Source organism: Callorhinchus milii, unplaced genomic scaffold (genome assembly GCF_018977255.1).
Source record: "Callorhinchus milii isolate IMCB2004 unplaced genomic scaffold, IMCB_Cmil_1.0 Scaffold404, whole genome shotgun sequence".
Lineage (NCBI taxonomy): Eukaryota > Metazoa > Chordata > Chondrichthyes > Chimaeriformes > Callorhinchidae > Callorhinchus > Callorhinchus milii.
In genome coordinates this window covers 10,942-33,300 of record NW_024705145.1, presented here as the reverse complement: position 1 = coordinate 33,300, position 22,359 = coordinate 10,942, and the positions used below count along the sequence as shown (strand labels likewise).

Sequence of the window (22,359 nt, the reverse complement as noted above, 5' to 3'; positions counted from 1 at the left end):
GCCTGCCGTGCCTGCGAGCGTGCAGCGCAGTAGCTGATGGGCTGACCACAAGAGTGCTGACTCGAGAGTCTCGAGCACACTCCAGCTGTGGATCGAGCATGATGCACAGACATCACCGCGAAGGAGCAGCGAGCAGCGTGGCCACGAGTGCACTTGCAGTTGTGGACCAAGCCTGCCGTTCTACACATCGTTGTGGGCTTGAGGTATTGTCCGGGAAGAAAGAAGACGGAGGAGGAACATTGACTTTAGATTCACTCACGATGTTTAACTGTACTTTGTACAGGTTGTGGGCCAAGAAGAATCCCATCACACACCATAACAAAGGAATTGTGTATTGTCGCGTTATTTTTAATCACGTGATCGTGAGATCCAATCGTTGACGCTCTCTAACTATTTTATATGCATGTTATGAGCACGCATTCTGTACCAAATTTCTATTTTGAGGTGCCTATTCTATTTTAATCACGTGATCGTGAGATTTAACCATTGATGCTTTATGATCATCCAGTACGATTGATGAGTACGTACATTTGCATGGACACTGTTGGTATTCCATAAGAGTTTTTGGATGTTAGGGTAAGTTGATATTAAAGTTGCTTCGATTAAAAACTCGTCCATCATTGTCGTAATGACAAACTGTATCTGCGGTGAGATCTGAATCCCGAGACCTGACATAATTACACACAATTGTTCAAGCAAGAATCGGTAAATGTTCAAGTGAGTATCATTGATATCATGACGATTAGTGATACCCCCTAGACAACGAGACAATCAATAATAATCGCACCACATAATCACACACATGCATTTTAATCATTCATTATTTTTTAACACATTAGTAATTACACTTAACACACATCTTTGTTTACACTTACACTTAATTATATTAACATTCACAATTTTACATATATTTTCACAATAATTGTATTACTTTATTAATGCTACTTTTTTTAGCACCATATATACAACGGTTACATACGTGCAAAATAAGTTCGACATACGTAAACTCAGGTCTACTTTGAAAAAAAAAACTTCTATTGTCGATGGGCTCTTAACATTAATAATTCAAACTCTACGTACAATCTACTGTGGATAAAGTCTTCCAGAGGAGGCTGAGGACAGATATCATTTACCACTGACGTGAGGCATGGCCGGATTCAAGCACAGTGTTGCTAATCACCGTGCCACCGCTCCACCCGATTGGGTTATTTTGCCTGGTTGTGAATAAAAGTCACCTACCTACCTACTTTCGGATGCATATTCCATATAATTGCCATATAAATCCTACATAGGACTAAGCTCGTCAAATGATCAGCTATCATTGGTTCATTATATCTCACTTGGTCACTGCTTGTATATACGACGACAACAACAACAACATCTTTCCGATGAACCAAGCCTGCCCTCGACCTCAAAGCTGTGCCAGTTCACGATTGTCAAGGCGGCGGCAGTAGAAGCACGCGACACCGGGGAGACTGCACGAAGGCGAGCAGTGGTGGCTGTGAAACTGGTGTCGCCTCTTTCTTTCGCGAGGGGTCGTGACCTCTCCGTGGTGGCCAAGTTTATAATTTTCGAGTGAAGCAGACTCCTGCCCGTTCTCCTCCTTCCTCTCCTCCCCATTACTGTATTCTCCATCATCCTTGATCAGTGCTTCACCACGATTGCTTGCATCTGGAAGCTGGCCTCTGCCGGCGTGCCGATAGCCAGCTCGAATGGGTCTATGGCGGTCACACCAGCGCACTCGTCTGACTGCTCATCCTCATTTCCCTGTGGTGACGATGGCAGTGATCGGGAGGTGGAGCCCTCCATGGGTGAGGAAGATCTGTCTGTTACGCTGTGCCACACACCACTCTCTGGTGTCGGGCCCTGTAGCAGGCCTAATGCAGCCTGCGACACGAGGCTCCAGTCCTGCAGCAGGTCCGCCTCGGTGGTGAACTGGGACGTGATGGTGAAGCGGATGATGAACTTGTCTCCAGCCATGGCTGGCACCACGAATAGCTGCCCCGATGCGTTGAGTTGCACCAGGAGCTCATTTGTCAGCTCGTTAGGGCCCTGTTGAGAAGAGGTAGACACACCGCACAACACGCACGTAAACCATCACACGCCATTACATGCCATCACCTACCATCTCACAGAGAGCATTTGTTACACACACCAACCATACGGTCTGTTTTACACACCATCAAGCCACCATCGCACACATCCCATCGGACACACCATAACATACGCGCACATCACACATGCCCATCCCAGCTCACCCGAAGACGGAAACCACAAGTCCTAGGTGCCTCTTTACTGGAACTCAAAGCGTGGATCTTCACGCACGAGGTTCTCAAAAAATCTTGCGAGTTGAACTCCCTGTGAGCAGAGGACCATGGCGGTCAGCACTGTCACAAGCTTGAACATCATCATAGGGCATTATTGTCTTCATCATTGTATAACTTCACTGGATCAAATTTACGCAACCCTAAAACTTAAGAGGCAGAAGTCCCCAAAAGGTAGGAGTGACCTCACCTGCGCACATGCTCCTGCAGTCCACCGACGCCGAACGATCGAAGGACGAACCAGATCTTGAGTGCACGGAAGCGACAGCTCAGTGGGATCTGCCAGCGCTGTGGTGCAAACAAACATGAATTATATTAATACATATTGGTGGTTTAAACGATGTATCAATTAACATCGATTCTTTAACTCAGGAATACATGTATAAATCACGTGTGTAATAATCGCTGTGTTTGTATTTGTCATCGTATGCAATGGGTTCACGTGACTCTTCTAGCTGCTAAATTTACCCGTGTGAAATAAATAAGTAACATCTTTAGCGATTAAATGCCTAATCGACTTGTTAGTAGAAAGGCCACATCTGCTGATATTTGATTGGAACAAACTGCCAATTTCGATTTAAAGCTTTCGTGACTGCAGGGATTCATCTTCTTGGTTCTTTCGGTAAAGTCACGTAGAAGGGAAGTAATAAAATAATAAAAATAAAACATAATAAAATAATTCTCACGACGTTTCGGCCACAACGCAAGCAGCCGTCCTCAGGTGAAGAACAGGTCTGTCAGAAGAACAGCGCTGTCTTTCTGACAGACCTGTTCTTCACCTGAGACGGCTGCTTGCGTTGTGGCCGAAACGTCGTGAGAATTATTTTATTATGTTTTATTTTTATTATTTTATTACTTCCCTTCTACGTGACTTTACCGAAAGAACCAAGAAGATGAAACTGCCAAATTGGTGGTGTTTTATATTGGTGTGGTTATTTATCTTTCAAAAAAACACTAAGGTAAATTGGCTTCTGCTAGCACGTGTCAGAAAGCCATTTTTGTTTTGCATCCCATGAATCGGAGATACTGCATATTGAGAGTCAGAAGAGTGGGGGACACACACCATGAGATCTGTGACCGAGTTGGAGTGCGCATGCTGGAGGTACAGAGGCTCCACGCTGAACGTCTTCTGCAGGCTAAACTTGTCCGCCACCCTGCCATCCACCACCATCATCATCATCCTTCATTGATCTTCATCATCATTTGCAATTGCCATAACGTTCACACTTTTCATCTCGCTTAATCATCAACATTACTGTTATAAAATCCTCATTTTCCTAATTTATTATCATTCATACTTTATAATGACATTACTTATCTATTCATCTCTCATCACATATTCGCTTAATTTTCACCATCATATAACATTATGGTCATCATCTCATTACATAAGTACCATCACCAATGAGCACAGAAATAGTCTTTCTAAATATGCAATGTGCAACATGATCTTAGTTGTGCCTTATTGGTTGTGAGCTTCCTCATTCTGTAATAATTGTTTTATGTAGTATATCACAGTTGTTTAAATAGTAACATGACAACTTCATCCAGGAAAGTTCTGTTTTTATGTGTATCCGATTTCTTAAGCGTTTTTGTGCGTGTGGGAGGGACTGGAAAATGCACACATTTAATTGGAAGAGCAAAGTGAACACGGATCTCAATGGTAATGGTTGCTGCCTCATCGAGCACCAACTCATGTGCTCAGTGGGCAAGCATTAACTTCACAGCGCGAAATTAACATTTTGTGAGTCACTGGTAGACAGTAGGTGGCACGTGACTAATATCTGCAGCGTTAGACATATGCTGGGTGTGGTGTGTCGGTGTTGAAATCTGTGTTTTTTGTTCGTTGAGCCTGACAGACTCAGGTGAAATTATACCCGAATTAAAATGGTGCCACCACCACCACCCTACCACTTATAGAGTGATAGCCCCCGTCAGCAGGAGATGCAGTGGTTCGCCTGAAGGGCAATCACACAAGTGGAATGGGAAGCACTGAGGGCAGAGTGAGTGAGACTGCCTCACCAGAAGACGGCGCTGTCCAGTTGACCATCATCCACTTGGATGGGTTGACCACGAACGAGTCGGCGAACTCGACCCACGCGCAGGGGTCACGCAGCTCGGGGCACAGGAAGGCAGTGCCCGCGTACGCCGCGTCCACGTGCAGCCACAGCCCTTCCTGGCGGCCTGCCACATCATAATCATGGAAAGCCGCACGTTCTTCAGGCCGGGTGTGCACATCGCAGCAGAACTTCTGGATGCCAATAACCACCAATTGTGTGTAGAGCTGGGATACAGGAGAATCATTTAAAGACACGTTTTTCTTGCTTTATACAGGTTTGGTTTGTGCACGACTAACCTATTTCTACCCAAATTCGCGATATGCGGTTTGAATTAACTCATATGCTGATATGCAGTTGGATGTGGGACAATATTGTGTGTGTACAATTCATATTTTTGAAACACCCTGTACTGTATGTGCGACTTGGCAGGCAGTTGTCTCCTCAGGTTGGATGAATGTGCGGTCCGTGCTACGTGGTTTGTTTTGTGCACCCTTTTTTTGGAACGCATCTACTACCGCATGAAGTGAGGGAAACCTGCAATCCACAAGTCTTGGTTTGGTGGCACGGTATGGTCCAGAATGAGCCGGGGAGAGATGGGGGCGTGGTATGGCACAATTCAACTCTGGGGCTGGATCTGTGTGTCCTGATATAGGTGGGGTAGGTTGGCTACCTCCTCTTGGTGCCGGACGCAACGTTGTGGTGGGCAGTGCCGTGGGGGAGGGCCAATTTAGATTGGCCATTCCCCTCATGGCGTTTGTAACCACCACAGCGGCCAAATGGGGCTCTGGACGGGTGCGAGGGGCTGGTAACCCCTCCACCTTCAATTAATTACCACAAACACGATGAAAAATATTAATAAGCTTGTGCCGGAGGCCCCGGGGGACAGGCGTCTATGACGTCTCCTGGCCAAACCCCATTTGGCGGAGCCAGGAGACTGAATCCTTACCCTCGGGGCTCCTCCAGAAACAACAAAAACCACTCGGATGGCCACGTGGAATGTTCGAACGCTCACTGCGGAGGAGAGGCTGCCACTCCTCTGTCGGGAGCTGGACCGGTACCGCCTGGATCTCTGTGGTATTCAGGAGGTCCGGTGGACCGGCTCTGGCTCCTGCCACCATGAGGGGTGGACAGTCCTCTACTCGGGGCAGGAGACTGCCAAACAACAGGGAGTGGCTCTTCTTCTGAACAAAAGAATGAAGGGGGTGGGAGCGTGGCGGTGAGGTGTGGGAAGCTGTAAGCCCCAGGCTACTTTGGGCTCGCCTTCCCATCAACCAGAGGCGAGGAGTGGTGGTCGTGGTTACTTATGCCCCCACCGAAGACGAACATCCGTGGAGGGATGCAGGCAAGGCCGATGAGTCAGATGCCTTCTATGACCTCCTGTCACAGGTGCTGGCTAAAGTGGCCCTCGGGATAGAGTCATCTTGTTGGGTGACTTCAATGCCCGAGTTGGTCATGATGCTGGCACCTGGTCTGGAGTGATTGGAAGGCATGGGCCAGATCAGCTCAATAACAACGGTAGGAGGCTGCTAGATTTTTGTGCAGCCCATGGGCTTGTAATTACCAACACGCTGTTCCGGCATCGGCGCATCCACACAACATCATGGATGCATGCCGGGTCCAAGCAAGAACATCTGCTGGACTACATAGTGACGGAACAGCGGATGCGGGCCCATGTCCTTGACACCAGGACCTACCGTGGAGCTGATCTGCCCACTGACCATCGACTTGTCATCTGTAAGATGCGCCTGCCATTCTTCCACTCCGGTGGTGGGTGTACACCCAGGACCCCATTCAAACCAAGTGGCCTGGTCTCAGCTAGCTGATGAAAGTTGCAAGCGAGAATTTCATCATCGCTTGCAGCTGGGGTTGGCATCGTCCCCCACTCCTGATGTCGAGGGAAATGGGCGAGGTTTAGGACTGTGGCTCATGCAGCTGCAATGGCTGCTTTGGGTACACGGTCCAGACCTCCCCAGAGACCCTGGCTGACAGAGGAGGTGTTCAGGCTGGCTGAGAAAAAGCGACAGGCCCACTCTCATCGCTACAGCATCCCACGTCAGAGAATGAGGAGGCTTACCGCAGCCTTCGCTCGGAGGTTCGGAGAGCCGTGAGGCGCTGCAAGGATGGGTGGTGGTCGCGGGTTGCTGAGGAGATGGAGTCTGCCTCAGTGGCCCGCGATCACAAATCACTCTTTAACTCCATCAAAAAGTAACCTGCAGCGCCACACCTATTACCATCATTAGGGGAAAGAACGGTGATCCAATCTCCGACCCCCAGGAACAGGTTTGCAGATTTGCTGAGCATTTCTGTGAGGTCCTGGGGAGGGAAATCCCTCAGCCTGGAAAACATCATGGGACAAAGTGGGGATGACCCTGCTGAGGCTGCGGTGCCTCAAATATTGGAAGAAGTCACCCCCTGTGAGTGGCTGGCTGAGGTGCCATCTGTTGAGGAAGTACTGAAGGCGATCCAGAGTCTGAGACCAGGAAAGGCACCGGGCAGAGATGATCTCCCAAGCGAAATGCTGAGGGAGGGTGGCGTTTGTGCACAGACTGCCCTACATGACATCATAACAACAGTCTGGACCACTGGACGGGTTCCGCAGGATTGGAAGGATGCCCTGGTGGTCCCCCTCTTTAAGAAGGGGGACCGCACAGACTGTAACAACTACAGGGGCATCTCACTCCTCAGTGTGCCGGGAAAGGTCCTGGCAAGGATTATTCAACATCGCCTTGCTAGGCACGCTGAGGAGAGGCTTGCGGAGCCCAATGCGGTTTCAGGAAAGGGCGGTCCTGCACAGATGCCATATTTTCTGTCCGTCTGCTACAGCAGAGGTGTAGGGAATTCCAACAAGACCTACATCTCTGCTTTATTGACCTGGTCAAGGCCTATGATACCATCAGTAGGCCTGGGCTCTGGGTTGTTCTTCGTGCTTTCGGAGTCCCTGACCTCTGCTCACGATCATTAAGGACCTTCATGATGGTGAGCGGGCCCGGGTAAAACTACGTGGCCGGGAGTCGGAGCCATTCCCTGTACACCTTGGGGTGCGACAGGGATGTCCTCTGGCTCCCACATTATTTAACATCTATTTTGACCACGTAGTTCGTGAAGCCTTCAATAGCTGTACCGGAGAATTTCCATCTGGTACAGATACAATGGGAGGCTGATCGATGCCCGGGTGCGGTCAAGGGATGGCTCCTATTGCTCAACCATGTTATGTATGCCGATGATCTGGTAATTGCTGCTCACTCAGAGGAGGAGTTGGAGGCGCTGCTGCTGAACCTGGAGCTTGCCACTAAGAGGTGGGGCCTTACCATCAGCCCACCAAAACTAAGCACCTGCCTGGGTATTTGTACCATCGGACACTCCACCCCCACAACTCCCAATTGGTGATGGGGCAGTTGTGGAGAGAGTGGAGAGTTTCCCATACCTGGGCAGTGTGCTCATGACCGGCTCCGGTTTGACAGCAGAGGTCTCACTCCGAATCAGTCGAGCGGCATTATCTTTTCATCGGTTGGTAACGCTGTGTGGAAGCTACTGCCTATGATCTATCCTGGGTTTAACCAGGCTGGATTGTGTGAGGAGCTCACAAATCCTTGAAAGATCTGGACAAAGTCCCATCGGTGAGCTCCTCCGGCAGGCAAGGCTGCGTTGGCTGGGTCATGTAGTCCGCATGCCCAGACACCACATGCCTAAACAGCTTTTGTTTGGCCGGATCGAAGGGCTAATGGGCGCGGTACGGGCTGGAGAAGGATGGAGTGATGTGGTACAGGAGGATGTGGAGCTGAGTGGACTTGCCGATGACTGGTACCAGTGGTGTCAAGATCGGCCTCTGTGGAGGAGGCTCGTGAAGGACGCTACTGGGCAGTTGGAGGTAGTCGCCCTCCAACAACAACGGAGGGCGGAGGAGCGACGCTCACAACAACGAGTGGAGCGCCGGGTGGCTAAAGCACAGCAAGTTGGCACAGTAGGGGCACTAGTGGTACATCAGCCAGTCATCTCAGTCAGTCGTCCCTGGCATCTAGGTCTGCCCCGTGCCAGCGGGCGTTCGACACTTCACGTGGCCTCAACGTGCACATAGCCTGGCACAAGCATCGTGGTGACATCACCGCCACTTAGTGGCGAATCGCGGTTGTTGTTGTTGGGTAGGATGGGAAGTACAATTATGAGTTCCCCTAGTAAATGCCCATATCCGGCACTGCCTGTAACTGCTTCCTTTAATCACACGAAATCAAATGGCAGATATTCAAAACATTCCACAATACAACCCACCTCTGAGCTGTACATAAATGGCCCCTAACCTGCCAGCTGGACACGCACATTAATGTGTAGTGGTTCAGATGTGAATATTTTTTCTTTATTTAAAGACGTATCTTTTATATATCTCTCTTTTTTAAACTGAACTTACAAATTGGACCCAGCTCGGCCAGGTTGTCGAAGGCGCACAAGCCCGTGGTGCCGAGGGTTACAGACACCTGAGAAGACAACAACACCAAGCTAGGTTTATTGTGGCACAGGTAAACCCCATTGGGCATTCAATGCTCATGTCCGATGGGACACGGTTAGACTATAAAAACCTGGTTACAGCAAAAACAACAACAAAACATTTCAAAAAACAGCTGTGCATGGTCAAGTTTCAAACGACCATGTCACGGGGCATGGTGTTGCAAGCACCATGCCTTTCCACCTCTGTCGCCCCATTGCCAATGTGATAATTCAAGACGATGAACAGAAACAGCCACTCGAGATACACTGATTCCTGAATGTAGTAGTGTATCGTGGTTGGCATGAGTCCTAGTACAAGGAATTAAATAGGGCTCCCTGTCCAATGTACATTCCTATTCGTAACTCAGTGCCTCAGCCCTTCTGGCCCAGGGGTCCCGATGCAGTTGCACCACCTGCACGTTCGATAGCTAGGCCACTGTCTGAATGGTCATCTGAGGATAAAGACAAGATTGTAGTCACACACACAGGCGTGGAAACAATCATCCAGCAGGAGTGACAGCTGCTGTCCATTCAAACATTTTGGAGGGTGGTGAGGTGCAAGCTAAACGTTGGGCTTTCTTTATGAACCATCTTGGCAACATAACATAGGCTCCCTATGGCTATATATGTATGTATGTTAAACGTAGTTTGCACCATACGTAGCCAACAGTGCTAATCGGAGGTGCCTCCTCGACTTCAAAATCAGTCGCACGTGCAGTTGTCACGATACAGGTAGATCAGGTGTGCCCGGTCAGCGTGTAATTGTCTTTGAAGACATGGTCTCGAAGTAGCGACTCACGAAGAACGGGACGAGACCCTGTGCTCGGTCCTCCTCCACGGCGCGTTGGAGCGTCTCCCCGCGCAGCGAGAACTCCAAGTCCGTGGGCAGCGAGCGCAGCCTCACCAGCGACACGAGGCTCGCCTTCAGCACCGACGAATGAGCCTGGCGGATGCGTGATTAAGCACAAGATACGTTCATACATATGCAATTTGTGTATTTTATGTTGACTTAAGTTTTTCAATTTAATCCGCGTGTGTGCAGGAGATAAACGACTTTTTACATCGCAGGAACATGATAATGGCGATGGCTTGGGAAGGCTTCATCCAGTAGTAGATAAATTATGGCTGGTGAAGATAAGTTTGTAATGGAATTAATGTAATTAATTTGTTATCTGTAATGAATACAAGTGAAATTCGACTAATTATATTATGAATCTTCATTAAATCAACGTGTCTGGCTGACCCACCAAAAAAATGTATTCATCATTCAAAATATTAATTTAAGGTTTATTATTTACAAAAAAATATATTATTCAGCATGTCTGGCCATATAGCTTTCCAGGAAGAAAACATACCAACAGTAGTTTTCCTCTTGATAACGACTGCAATGTTGATCTGTGAGCACACCATCTGATATTCACAACCATAGCACCCCTGGGTGATACTGGTCCTCTAGGGGGGTGCTCCAAGAAGACTCGGTGCGTGTTAGAGGGCGAGTTACTATCCAGGCGGAGGCGCGCACCTGGTCGGAGGTGTACGCCACGAGGCGTGCGTTGAGGAGCGCGTCCTGTCCCACGTCCACGCGCGCGTCCCCGCGCAGGCGGGCAAGAGCGCGCGTCCGTGCTGCCAGCAGCGCCAGCAGGTTGGATTCGCTCACCGTGGTCTGTGGGACGCAGAGTAAAAGATGCCGTTAGCGAGCACCTATGAAGGCCGTCACAGTACACGATGGGATGGGTGGCCACCTTTGTATCCCGAGTGGCGATGATTGCACACTGCACCGGATACTAATTTGAGGCTGAGTCGACCTTGCGGACGCCCAGGACCCGTTCAGATAATCGTCACTGTGGTACCCGTGAAGCGAGACTAGGTCGCCTGGTTCGTAGGGCAGTGTGATAACCGCTGCACTACCGCTCGGACTGTGGGCGCACACACACTCTGCAGCCTCACAGAAGACTACAGGTAATTAACCTAACGTAGTACAAGAGAGAGTGTTGCAAGTATTTCACAAGTGTAATCAAAGCCCCTAAAATGTCCTTTATTTTGTCAGATCTCAGATGCTAAGCACGGCTGACCCTGGTTAGTGCTTGCATGGGAGACTGCCTGGTAAATCCAGGTCTTCTAAGCTTGGACTGTGAGGTGGCAGGGAAATGGCAAAAAACTATTCATTTGTGAATCTACTTGTGCGGAGCATGAGTGGCACTTTTTTATGCACCCACTCCGGTTTTCTCCTACAAGCCAAACATGAAAGGAATTGACCAAGCATTTAGAATGCAAGACCCTCCTTAGAAAAAGTCTTCATACTCAGTGAGGCTTTTATGGCTTAATAAAACCTGCTGTTATGAAACACAGTCTTTACCCAGCAGAGTACAAAGGGGTGGTGGGGGGTGACATTGCAAGTACCATGCCTTTCCGACTTTGTCGCCTTATTTCCGATGTTTACCATTAAATGCCATTGACTAGTTTTAGGCTGAGTTGCAAAAGCTGTTAGTGAATAACAGCTCACAAAAAACGATTTAGACAAGAAGATCGTATGTGTGGTGGTTTAGTCAGCATTAAGGGGTGGCTGATGTTTGTGTGCTTCACCAAGTACCCATATTATTTTGCGCTGTTTTAAATACCGTAAGGACAAGTCCAGGTTCTGATACCAGCTGTGACTCGTGGCGTGAGAGGCAAAGAATTCAGATTAAAAGTGAGACATTATTTAAAATTAGAAACTGTTCTGCAATACGCTTGTGTTAAACAACCCTTCTCTTATATGATCTAGACATGCCCACTCATTATTGAAACGTCCTTATTGACCCATCCAGTATTTTAAAAAAAGTTGTAAATTAAAAATCTTTATGATTACGGTGATGATGAATATCATGGTGGTGTGGTGGACGATGGCGATGTAGATGAAGCACCTGCATGACTCCGCCACCGCGTCCCTCTGGGTGGTCGTGCCGGAAGGTGTCGGGTAGGGACAGCATGGTCGCCAGCCAGTCCGTCATCACCAATTCCAGCTCCGTGCTAGCCGGCTTGACGCCTGGTTCGGGTCACGCATCCCCAACACCAGCCATGAGATATCGTACATGTGAGCTAATGTCATCGCTCCATCTCAACAGTGGACACACACGTGCCACTGTTTGGGCGAACTGGCGTGGTCAGAACCACACATGCCCGTTCACCTACATGATTTCCCTGTTACTGGTGTTGACCACATCAGGTACTTATTTTAGTTAAACAAGTTAAACCAGGTGAGGCACAGTCTTGAGTTTAACATCAAAATGCTATTTGTGTGCATCATCACACACATGCAAGACAAAGACAACGATCTCCTGTATAGCCTGAACAGGCTGCAGGAGTAAGTACTGTTAGCGAACACCTATGAAGGCCGGCACGGCATACGAAGGGGGTGGGTAGGCAACACCACTACACTACCGCTCGCCACCCCACATACTCATCCACACACACTGCAAACATGCACGCCGCACGCACGCACTGCTCTGGCAGACACACACAGGATCATCTCGTTTGACCATATAGAATGATGGGGAAAGTGCAGTAGGTACGCACCTATTAAGACCGGCATTCACATAAGGAGCTGTGTTGCATGTATACATTTTCACACTGGGAACGTCAGCCCAGGTACAGGTCCTCATCATCACTGGGCTTGTAAACCATAGCCATTAATTGAAAACGGTTAATCAGGGATTGGTTTTCCCTGGTCTTATCAGCAAGGCGTGGTCTTATAAAACAGCGCCACTCGGTAGTGCTATACCGTGACGTTCCAGATAGAAGCAAACGGCAGCGTTGCAGAAACCACAAGAATATTGGCACGTACCCATGTGAAGCCGATGGAGTTGATCGCATTGGCGAGCATGTCTCCAAGAGCGAGGGGTACGAGTTGAGTGCCGGGTAGTACCCGTGCATGTGTGGGCTCTGCCAGTGCACGATCTGTGGGCACAGCACATCAGTGGGAGTAGTGAAGTCAACAACGTGGGAGTGATCTTATGAGTCTATCCATAAGACCACCACTGTTAACTTCCTCAAAGAGTTATATTTATGTTATCGACCCTGGAGGGATGGTGAACTGAGTCAATCCCCCCAACCAGGATTTGAACTTGACACCTTCCAATTGTGATCTATTCGCGTTACGGCACAAGCTTTGTATATGCAATTCACTACAATGGAATAATATTTAGATTTATATAACGTTTCACGGTGCTTCATAGAAAAAAAACTGAATATGTGCATCACATGGGAAAAATGTGTTTGTGGTACTTTAGGGAAGTTCTATTATAATCGAACTACATGCACAGCTACGTAAGGTGACAAAGTTACAAAGGGGTTTAAATAAAGATTAAACATAAACATCGACAGGTTGGCGCCGAAATATTTTGATTTGTTTCTATTTACATTCCCTGCATTCAAATACAAACCACTCAAAACCCTCCCAATGCAGGACCCTTCTGATGGTGAGAGTGTAGGGCGTAGATTTTGGAGCATGGTACAGTACAACAATATAAGTGTGTGCATTTCCCTTCCCACGTTGTACCGACGAGCGAAATACCTGAGCTGAGCCATGGCCTGACCCGATACTGAATCTTTGACCCCCCCCCCCAAAGCTATTCAATTGTGAGCGCTCTCAATTCTAATATTTCCCTCTATTCCTACGCCTGTCTTATCCGTGTTTGTGTGGCTGGCCATGTTACCCCAGGCATGATGAGCCGCTCCACGTCCTCAAAGATTCTCTCCCAGGGCTCTCCTTGCTGCGGGGGGCCGGCGGGCAGCAGGGGACGCAAGTAGCCGGGCCGCACGGATGGGTTCACGGACCGCTCACGTACTCCAAGCAGGTACGCGGTGATGTAGTCCACCAGCTCCTTACCTGCGCGGCACCGTCAGTGACAGGTGGGATAAAGAGTGGGTGGTTCCAACTATGATCAAACCACCCTTTCCCGTATCTCCGATTAGCACGTTTGGCTACATATGGAGCGAAATAAATTCAACATACACATACATACCCTCAATGTGCTCAACCTCATCAATTATGGGAAACCAAGCAGGTGACCAGGAGATCACCTGCCTGTTCCACTAGGCGATGGCCACCTCACAGCAATTAATTCTTGAATCTTCTGTGCAGCCTTGAGCGTTACCCCCTCGTATGTGTGGATTTTTTCCAGGGACTACACTTTTTTTCTCCAAATGACAACGCTCAGTTAATGAATTTGGCCAAACATCCCAATGCGTGGCCAAACTGAAAAACTGAGTATTGAGAAAAAATGAACCTACCTTAATAAAGAGCATTGTTATCATTATATTATGCGCCCCCACTCCGGGCAAAAAATAAAAAAAAATTTCCCAAACAATGTCATTTGTAATCATCTATTAAAACGTCATCAGCACTAATAACACACGTGTATTAACAGCTTCAGCATTCACAACATATTATTAATCAGCATTATCCAGCAAGTGCAGTGAAATGGTAAGCAGTCTGCCGTGTGATAAAACCCACCCCTTCTCATGTCGCCACGAGGCAATCTCATGTGTCTGCTCGTTAGAAACAAGTTTATTTTGTTTGTGAGTATTTGATATTTGATGTTCCTTTATTATTGTTGCTGAAGCAATAATACACTACCACGTTTGTTCACGTGACGTGATGTATTTGTCTGTGTCGGTTGGAGAGTGCACGACACACATTGTGGCACTTTACTCAAGTGATCCGACCCTAAAATAAAATTATGAATGACAGACATTGAAGTCAGTTGCCTATTCCGTGTACCTGAAATAAGTGACTGAAACCGTACGATTGTTAAGGGGCCGTCCATAAATGACGTCAGCAACCTGGGGGGGGGGTCAGACATTTGTGACGATGTGTAACGAGGGGGGAGGGTGAGAGATGTGACGTCACATAAAAATGCGCAACTTTAAATATAGACAACACGTTCTACTTAATTAAAGACTTTTTAATAAATGTTTTCTCCTACAACATCAGAGTGCTGCGCCACATTAAATACGCACTACAATGACAATAGTTTAAAGTGATTTGAAGCATGTTTTATTTTCAAAATGGAAATATGGTTTTGGGGGGGCAGAGCTTTGTGACGTCATATTTGAGGGGGGGGGTCTGACTTTTTGTGACGCCGTGTGACGAGGGGGGGGGGGTCAAAAATCGTCCAAAATCGCGTGAAGTCATTTATGGACGGCCCCTAAGACGATGTTTGTTCACTTGTTTTCGTAAACAGCGAGAGTGAGATGACAAATTGGGCACCTCGGATTAGCACGTTTGGCTACATATGGTGCTAAAGAAGTTCTACATACAAAGAGCATCAGAATCAAGGCCCATCCAGGAAGGTGGCGATGCAGCTTCCGGCCCAAAGGAGGCAGCAAGGCCACGCGTCAGCTTCCACGTCCAGGTCGTACAGTATGAAGACCGCATCTATGAGTGTAAATTATCTGTGCTTCCTGTGTTTTGCTAAAGCGCCTGTTAATCTGGAAACGTCCCTGCAACCATTGAGAGAACTGGTGAAGTGTTGCGGAGAACACATTCCTGCGGAGGGAGCTGGTAGGAACGTTGGGTTGCTCGGTCAATTTCCAGGGTCAACGGCGGCGTGGTGTATTCCGCAAATATGCCCGACTGTGAGGGCGGGCACAAGCCGGCGTGAGTAGGTTAAACGTTGAGTTTTATAAGGGCACCACGGAGTGACCTCTGGGTTTCCTGTCGCAGGTAAGATAATGTGTGTGGGTGGATTTTCAATTAACAATTGGACCACAGAGGCAGCGTCTGGTGACAATGCTGCACCAGTCCTCGCCTCCCACCAGACCGGTTCTCCTGGGAAGCTGCGTGGTGGGCTGTCCATGCGGCCCGCCTGCTAAAGAACGCGCTGATGGTGAATTTTGAGCCCTTTGTCTGCGATTTCTAGTTTCTCAATGAATTCACCTGCGTGCGTTGTGACCTCAGAAAGAAAAAGCCGCGTTGGACGTCGTTGCGTCCTCAACCTCGAAGCCACGAACTGCCCAACGAGGGTGCTCTACACGCGCGCGTAAAGCGCATTGCTGACTTAAGAAGGTGTCTTCATCCAGCAGTGGATTGGCAAAGGGCTGGACGTTATTATTGACTACAAAAAAAATAACAACACAACGTCGTTGACTCTACTATGGTATCAGGGACTACTTCGGTTGTCTTTAAAACATAGGTGGATTGGCAATGGGCTGGACGTTATTATTGACTACAAAAAAACAACACAACGTTGTTGACTCTACTATGGTATCAGGGACTACTTCGGTTGTCTTTAAAACATAGGTGTTAATAATCATATGCCCAACGCGCTAACGCCAACACAACAGCAGTAAATGACGATGATGATGCATACAGCAGATAGAGACGAGTCGGTTGCACGAGGTGATGCAAGGTGAGTGGAACGTTGGGTGAAGCGTTGCGACGGTGAAACGAGGCAAACTCTGGTTGAACTTTTGGGATGTATCGATCCCCCGCAAGCCCACGAATTAATGGAGTAAATGTTAAACATTTGGGCAGGTTAAACAAAAACCCTTTTGCCCGTTGAAGTTTATATTAACTGTTTCGCTGATCATCCTTTAAAATAAAGAGCCAGCGTCAATGAGGGTTTCACCTGTATTAACCAACAACATTTAAAATATATAATTATACCCCCCTCTATTTCCTCGTATTTACGGGAGGGCCCTGCTGCATTGGGGATATTTGCCTAAATCCGTTTGGCTTCTTTTGGGAGATAGCCAGAGTGGCTCAGGGAAAACCCCTGCACGCATATGATTAGTTAACGATCAAAGCTCCGCAAGAGATGGATTAGAGAAGCGACTGTTGCCTTTCCGCTACTTTGGTTACCACGAATTCTCGAACTCTACAACACGTGGTATATCCTTGGGCAGTCTCCCATTCAAGAACTAATCAGGATTCACCCGACTTGGCATTCGACATGTAAGGAAATTGTGCGCTTTCAGAGTGGCAGTATTCTACCCGATGCCTAAATATATTTACAATGCTTTCATTTTATCTGATTTTTCCCTTGGACATTCTATGCCTCATTCCTCCGCTCTCCAATACATTTGAAAAATACACTTTTAGCCAAATTACAGTATCTGGGTGTGTGTCCAACATCTTCCATTGTACAGCGTATAGCGAATGTGTTTGCATTTAGACTTTGGCATTACAAATCTACATTGTGCTAGCAATTGTATTATGGAGTGACTCATGCTGCCAGCTATGGCTGCAAAGTTTGGTCGTACATGTTATGGATATCGTTTATTGTTAAATTTGAATCACAGTTCCTATGATCACTTACATTGTTTTTATAGCTTTATTTTGGTGATTTCGAAAAGTTTTGGTTTAGCCATATTTTTTTGTTGTAGTACAGAGTTAGACTGATTTAATCTAAATTGTCTTATGGTTGTTATTCTTTGACTTGTATCCCACTGAGATTTTTGCACACAGCGTTGATGTACGGTGCTTTTTCTGGAAGACTTTGCGGTTTTTTCCTGAATTTTTCTGTTGCGCGTAGTCACTTTAAGATGTTTCTTGTTCATGTTTTTGTTTGTTGCGGTTGCACCCGATTCAAGAGCCGCATGGCTCATAGGGCTATACCTAATACATTAAATGAAATGTATTGAGAATGCTGAAATGTCCACAATGTGCAGGGAAAGAGCACCAAAACAATACGAAAAAAACTATAACATCAACTAATTATTTCTAATAATTAAACACTTTCCTACAAAGTGGATCGTGGCTTAAGCGTTAGCTTACCGTCAGTGTGTGCATATACTCATGAATCACCCGCAAACGACATTTGTTTGATACACTTTATTTTACACTGCAATATTTTCAATTCATAGCGCATCTTAGAGCGACTGCATGGATATCATGACGCTGTACAAGCTACGGGGCGATGCGCATGAATATGTCAAGAAAAAAACGCCTAAAATGTTTAACATTCGTTACAAAGTTTTATTTTTATTCTCAACGTGACTCCAGCTGTCAGGATTCATTTGAGCCAGTGTTTTACCACCACTGCCAAGGCAGCCCCTCGTATGTATATTGAACTTATTTCGCACCGTACGTAGCCAACCGTGCAAATCGGAGGTGAGGGGGAATATCAACACATTATCTCAGCAAGCAGTTCTCAAGAGGTGAGTCTTCAATTGAATTGTATCTGAAGCTACCAACCACATATTGAGCAATTACCAATTCCACATGCAATTAGTTAGCACTCACCTCGAGTCTGGTAATCGGTGGCGTCCATGGCTCTTCTGGCGTTGCGTGTGACCACTCAGATGAATGAGCAAATTGCCCGCTGAGTCGCAGTTCGACTGACTGGGTCGCAGCTACACCGTCCGCAGGACTCACTCTCTGGTTAACTATTGACTGGATGGCTGGGTGAATGCCTCTAATGGAATGAGTGGCTATCGGTTGTCGAGTGACTAGATTTACAAACGAGCACGTTTTGTATGGACCGGGTTGGTCTCTAAGATTCTCGACAGTGTGCACAACCGCCCTTTTATTGCGACTGAAGAGACGCAGCGAATGATCTAGAGACATGCATCCTTAACCAAACCCTCCTTGCGAGAGAAGGCACGTGGCTCAAGATAGGGGCACTCTGTGTACACACCCACCAACCTTTACTCATCGGTTTTTACAATGATATTTGGCGCATTAACAATAATCTGTGCACGTTGGCATCGTTAGCTTACACTTGCATTGTGCGTTCACTGGTTCATGAGCCTGCGCAGCATATGGTGAGAGGTCTCGGGACTGCAACACATCGTTGTAGCTGACAATGCACCATGGTTCATTGATGTGATGAGCTATTTGTCGTACACAGTTCACCCAACCATTATGTGAAGGTGCAACTACTTGTTGTCGCAGTTCAAGATAAAGAGAACAAATGAAGATGAGAACAGTTGAACAGCAAGTCTCAAAATCGTCAAAAGTAATGCTGGAGTCATCCGCAACGCATTCAATATCGTTCGTGACTGTTTGAAGTTTGGCTCATATTGGGTTGTGATGCCAAAAGTGTCAGCAGTTTGGGAATGTTTGTTGGGCTCCTCACTTTGTTCAGCTCCTGCACATCACAATCAAGCTCAAAATCAATATTTCTCAATGTATCACAGAGTATATCAGCTGCGGATGTTGCAGCATCAAGTTAGCCAGCATCCCAGGGCTGAGCTTAGATGAGAATGTTAAGTGGTGCAGTTTGATGAGCAAACCAATGTTCTCTTTTCACCATGCTCTTTCAGCAAAAAACATTTGATTACACCGCTGTCATTGACAACGGTGTAAATCAAACGTGTTTATAAAATCTCGTATCACACACTATCTTTATTAAAAGTTCGTCCCGATAATTTTTTATCAAGTGTTTGATGCTAAAATAATCACTTCTCAATTCAAAATAAATAATACCTGATAAGCTAGAGCAGTCCGTGATATCCGGGATTGACATACTTGATGTCCATCTTCTTAAACATAAATGAAATGCTGGTAGCTTAAAATAAATGTAAAATGTGAACTCTAAAACCCAAATACCTGGGGATTTACACCAAAACCAGCCCCCTAGGTAGTCTAGAAGGCAAGATATGGTAACCTATAGAAATTATATCTGCCATTTTGAAGAATTATGTTCAGAAAAAAAACCACTGATCTTTTATTGAAGTCAGCCCAAGTTATTTTACTTGTGAATAGGTAGGGGAGTTCATAAACTGGCTTCAGGTTTTAAGATTTAAAAGTATATGGCATGGCGGATATTGCATGGGGCCTGGACAGAATGCCGCGTGTTATATCCTACCCGAACAAATTTCCTTGTCTGCATGTCTATAATAGCTTATACATTAACAAGAACACGAGATGAATAATTCAATTATTCTTTGGTAACTTGAAAGCAAGGATGTCCACCGAGGAGATGGGAGTGGTGAAATTAGCGCGTGCAGGTAATAGATGAATTGTTACATTGCGAGACCGTGAAGGACTGCATGGAATGATTTTTAGCTACATCCTCCACTTTGGCCGAACGAATATACAAGGTCGCACTCATTGCACATAAATTGCTTGCCACGAATGAACCACAATACCTTTCTGATCTCAGGGAGCGTAAACCATCATGCAAACTCCAGTTTCGCAGCGGTTTTTGGCTGGCCATCGAACAAAGACGTTCGCTACATACGGACTTTCAGATGCGCTTAGTGACCGTCTGGAAAGCTCTTCCTTCCGATAATAGGAAGCTACTGGAGCGATGCACTTTTAAATTTAGATTGAAAATTAATTTCTTTAGAACGGCTTTTAGTTTGTCCTTCCCCGCAACTCTGATTAGCACGTTCGACTGCATTCGGTGTAAAATAAGTTCAACATTCAAACTTCAAATACACCTTGGACAGTGGTGATCTGGACTCAAGAAAGGTGCATAATTATTTATTAGATATGTAGTTTGCCAGAGGTCCAGAGCACTCGCAAAGCACATGTCATTTTGGTCACACTTGTAGCCACCAGAAACGACCCACAAGCGCTGTTTCACATTAAACACGTTATATGGTGATTCTGCATTGGCAGTGGTGCATAAGCACAAATAGCTCTTACTGCTAGACACCACTTTCCAGACAAGATCAGTCCAAGTCCAATAACACATTCCTGCGGAGGGAGCTGGTAGGAACGTTGGGTTGCTCGGTCAATGGGCAGGGTCAACGGCGGCGTGGTGTATTCCGCAAATATGCCCGACTGAGGGCGGGCACAAGCCGGCCTGAGTAGGTTAAACGTTAAGTTTTATAAGGGCACCATGGGGTGACCAGCCCCTCCCCACTCATCCCACCCCCCACCAGCCCCTCCCCACCATGTCGACTAACCCTTAAAATTTATACAAATTCTGAAGGCTAATAAATGAGGTTGAGCATATTAGTTGATCATTTATTAATTCCTACAGCTAAGAGCCTAAATTATGTTCATCCAAAATGAATAAGCACTTTACACTTAAAAGCAAATTGTCTTTTTAAACTGTTCCCATTGTAGAAGCCTGATTACAAAACGGTCTAGAAACAACATTTGGATTTAGCACATCATAATTATCCAGACTTGTTACCAACCTTTTGTCAGTAAATACATCTACCAGTAATATTTTCTGAATAGCTGACTAGTCCATTAAAGCAGGTACATAAACAGACACGCAGACTGGCATATGAAAGAGGTGCATGACCTTTGTTACGAAATTTTATTTGTGAAATTGCTGGAAAGCGTATTATACAATGTACAAAACACTGCCCAATAGTCAACAGCGATGACCTCGTGAGCTCACAGGGAATTGCCCCGACCAGTTCATGCCTTCACACCGTCATCAGCATCTGCCAAGTGCCCACCAAGGTTGACACAATTCACTGACATGGGAAGCCGGTTTGAGGTGGGGCTGCAATTACAGAACATTGGACATCGCTGTCATATATACAAATGCTTGTCTATCTGCTCCAGAATGAGAAAGAGACAAGTTGGCATAAGGAGTGGCACAAGTCAATGTATTGTGCTTTGAGGATTTGCAGTTGCAGGTTATCTATGTGTGAAGCATCTATCATGAGGAATTGTTAGTTGTCACAATGACTTACGCATTTTTTTCCCATTGGTAATCTCAGTTTTATTACAGGTAGGAACAACAGTTCCACACTGCCCACCAAGGATTATTTGTCTGTCGTGCATAGCCCCTCCCAAACATGTACGCTCCCGGATTGGTTGAAGTGCGTCACGTGACCACGAGCTCTGTCGAGCACAAATGCGCTGTCCAACCAAGTTCCTACCTGCCCACTCCGAAGGAACGTGTTATGCTGTATTTATCTGTTTAAGAGTGCCGAGTTTATTATACATTCCGGATGTAATATAGTCACATTTATTTTCTCGGTGTAAAATGTGTTAATCTGTAAGACAAATTTCAAAAATTAAAAATGGTCATTGATTCTCATCTCCTAACCCAACCTACTTAACCACAAAAGCACCAGAACATGTAGAGGCAATCCAAATAACCTATATGCTAGTCCTGCGCTGTACAACACGAGTTTGAAACTTTGCTTATGAGAAGGGACTGAGAAGTGACTTTCAGGTACGTTGCCCAGGTAATCTAGTAATGCCACTTCCAAAAATGTGAATGCCACTGCAGTGACTACATTAGGATGCAACAGCTGTGCTTCAATCCAGTCGAAAGGTTTTTTTTTCAACCTCAAATCGGCATCCTGGACAGACAGCCTAGAAGTTACAAGAGTTATTGGTGTTTTGGGTAGCCTTATTTCGTGTGTAAAGTGGTTCTAACATGAATACAGAAGAGACTCAAGGCTTGTGAAACCTTTAAACCACTATTGGAAAACTGATTTTCAAGCGTTTGGCGGGATAAGCATGGCAGTAGACTTTTGAATGTCAGTGAAAGCTTGCATCCAATTGGCATTTAGTTTCTAGCAGGCATGTAATGATGGATACATTCTAATATATACTTATGCTCATCATACATGCATCAAATTGGGCACTT

General features: G+C 46.4%; 1 protein-coding gene across 1 annotated transcript; it reads right to left on the bottom strand.

The window, feature by feature from the left end:
• Positions 1 to 1,644: 1,644 nt before the first annotated feature.
• Positions 1,645 to 18,117, bottom strand: LOC121852095 (histidine decarboxylase-like). The gene is given in 16 exon segments (XM_042346201.1): positions 1,645 to 2,052; positions 2,267 to 2,301; positions 2,304 to 2,354; positions 2,510 to 2,612; positions 3,388 to 3,478; positions 4,347 to 4,365; positions 4,368 to 4,508; positions 8,787 to 8,853; positions 9,663 to 9,806; positions 10,386 to 10,526; positions 11,767 to 11,888; positions 12,035 to 12,071; positions 12,687 to 12,736; positions 12,739 to 12,799; positions 13,558 to 13,730; positions 18,090 to 18,117. Coding segments are annotated over 16 exon segments (1,671 nt in total).
• Positions 18,118 to 22,359: the final 4,242 nt, after the last annotated feature.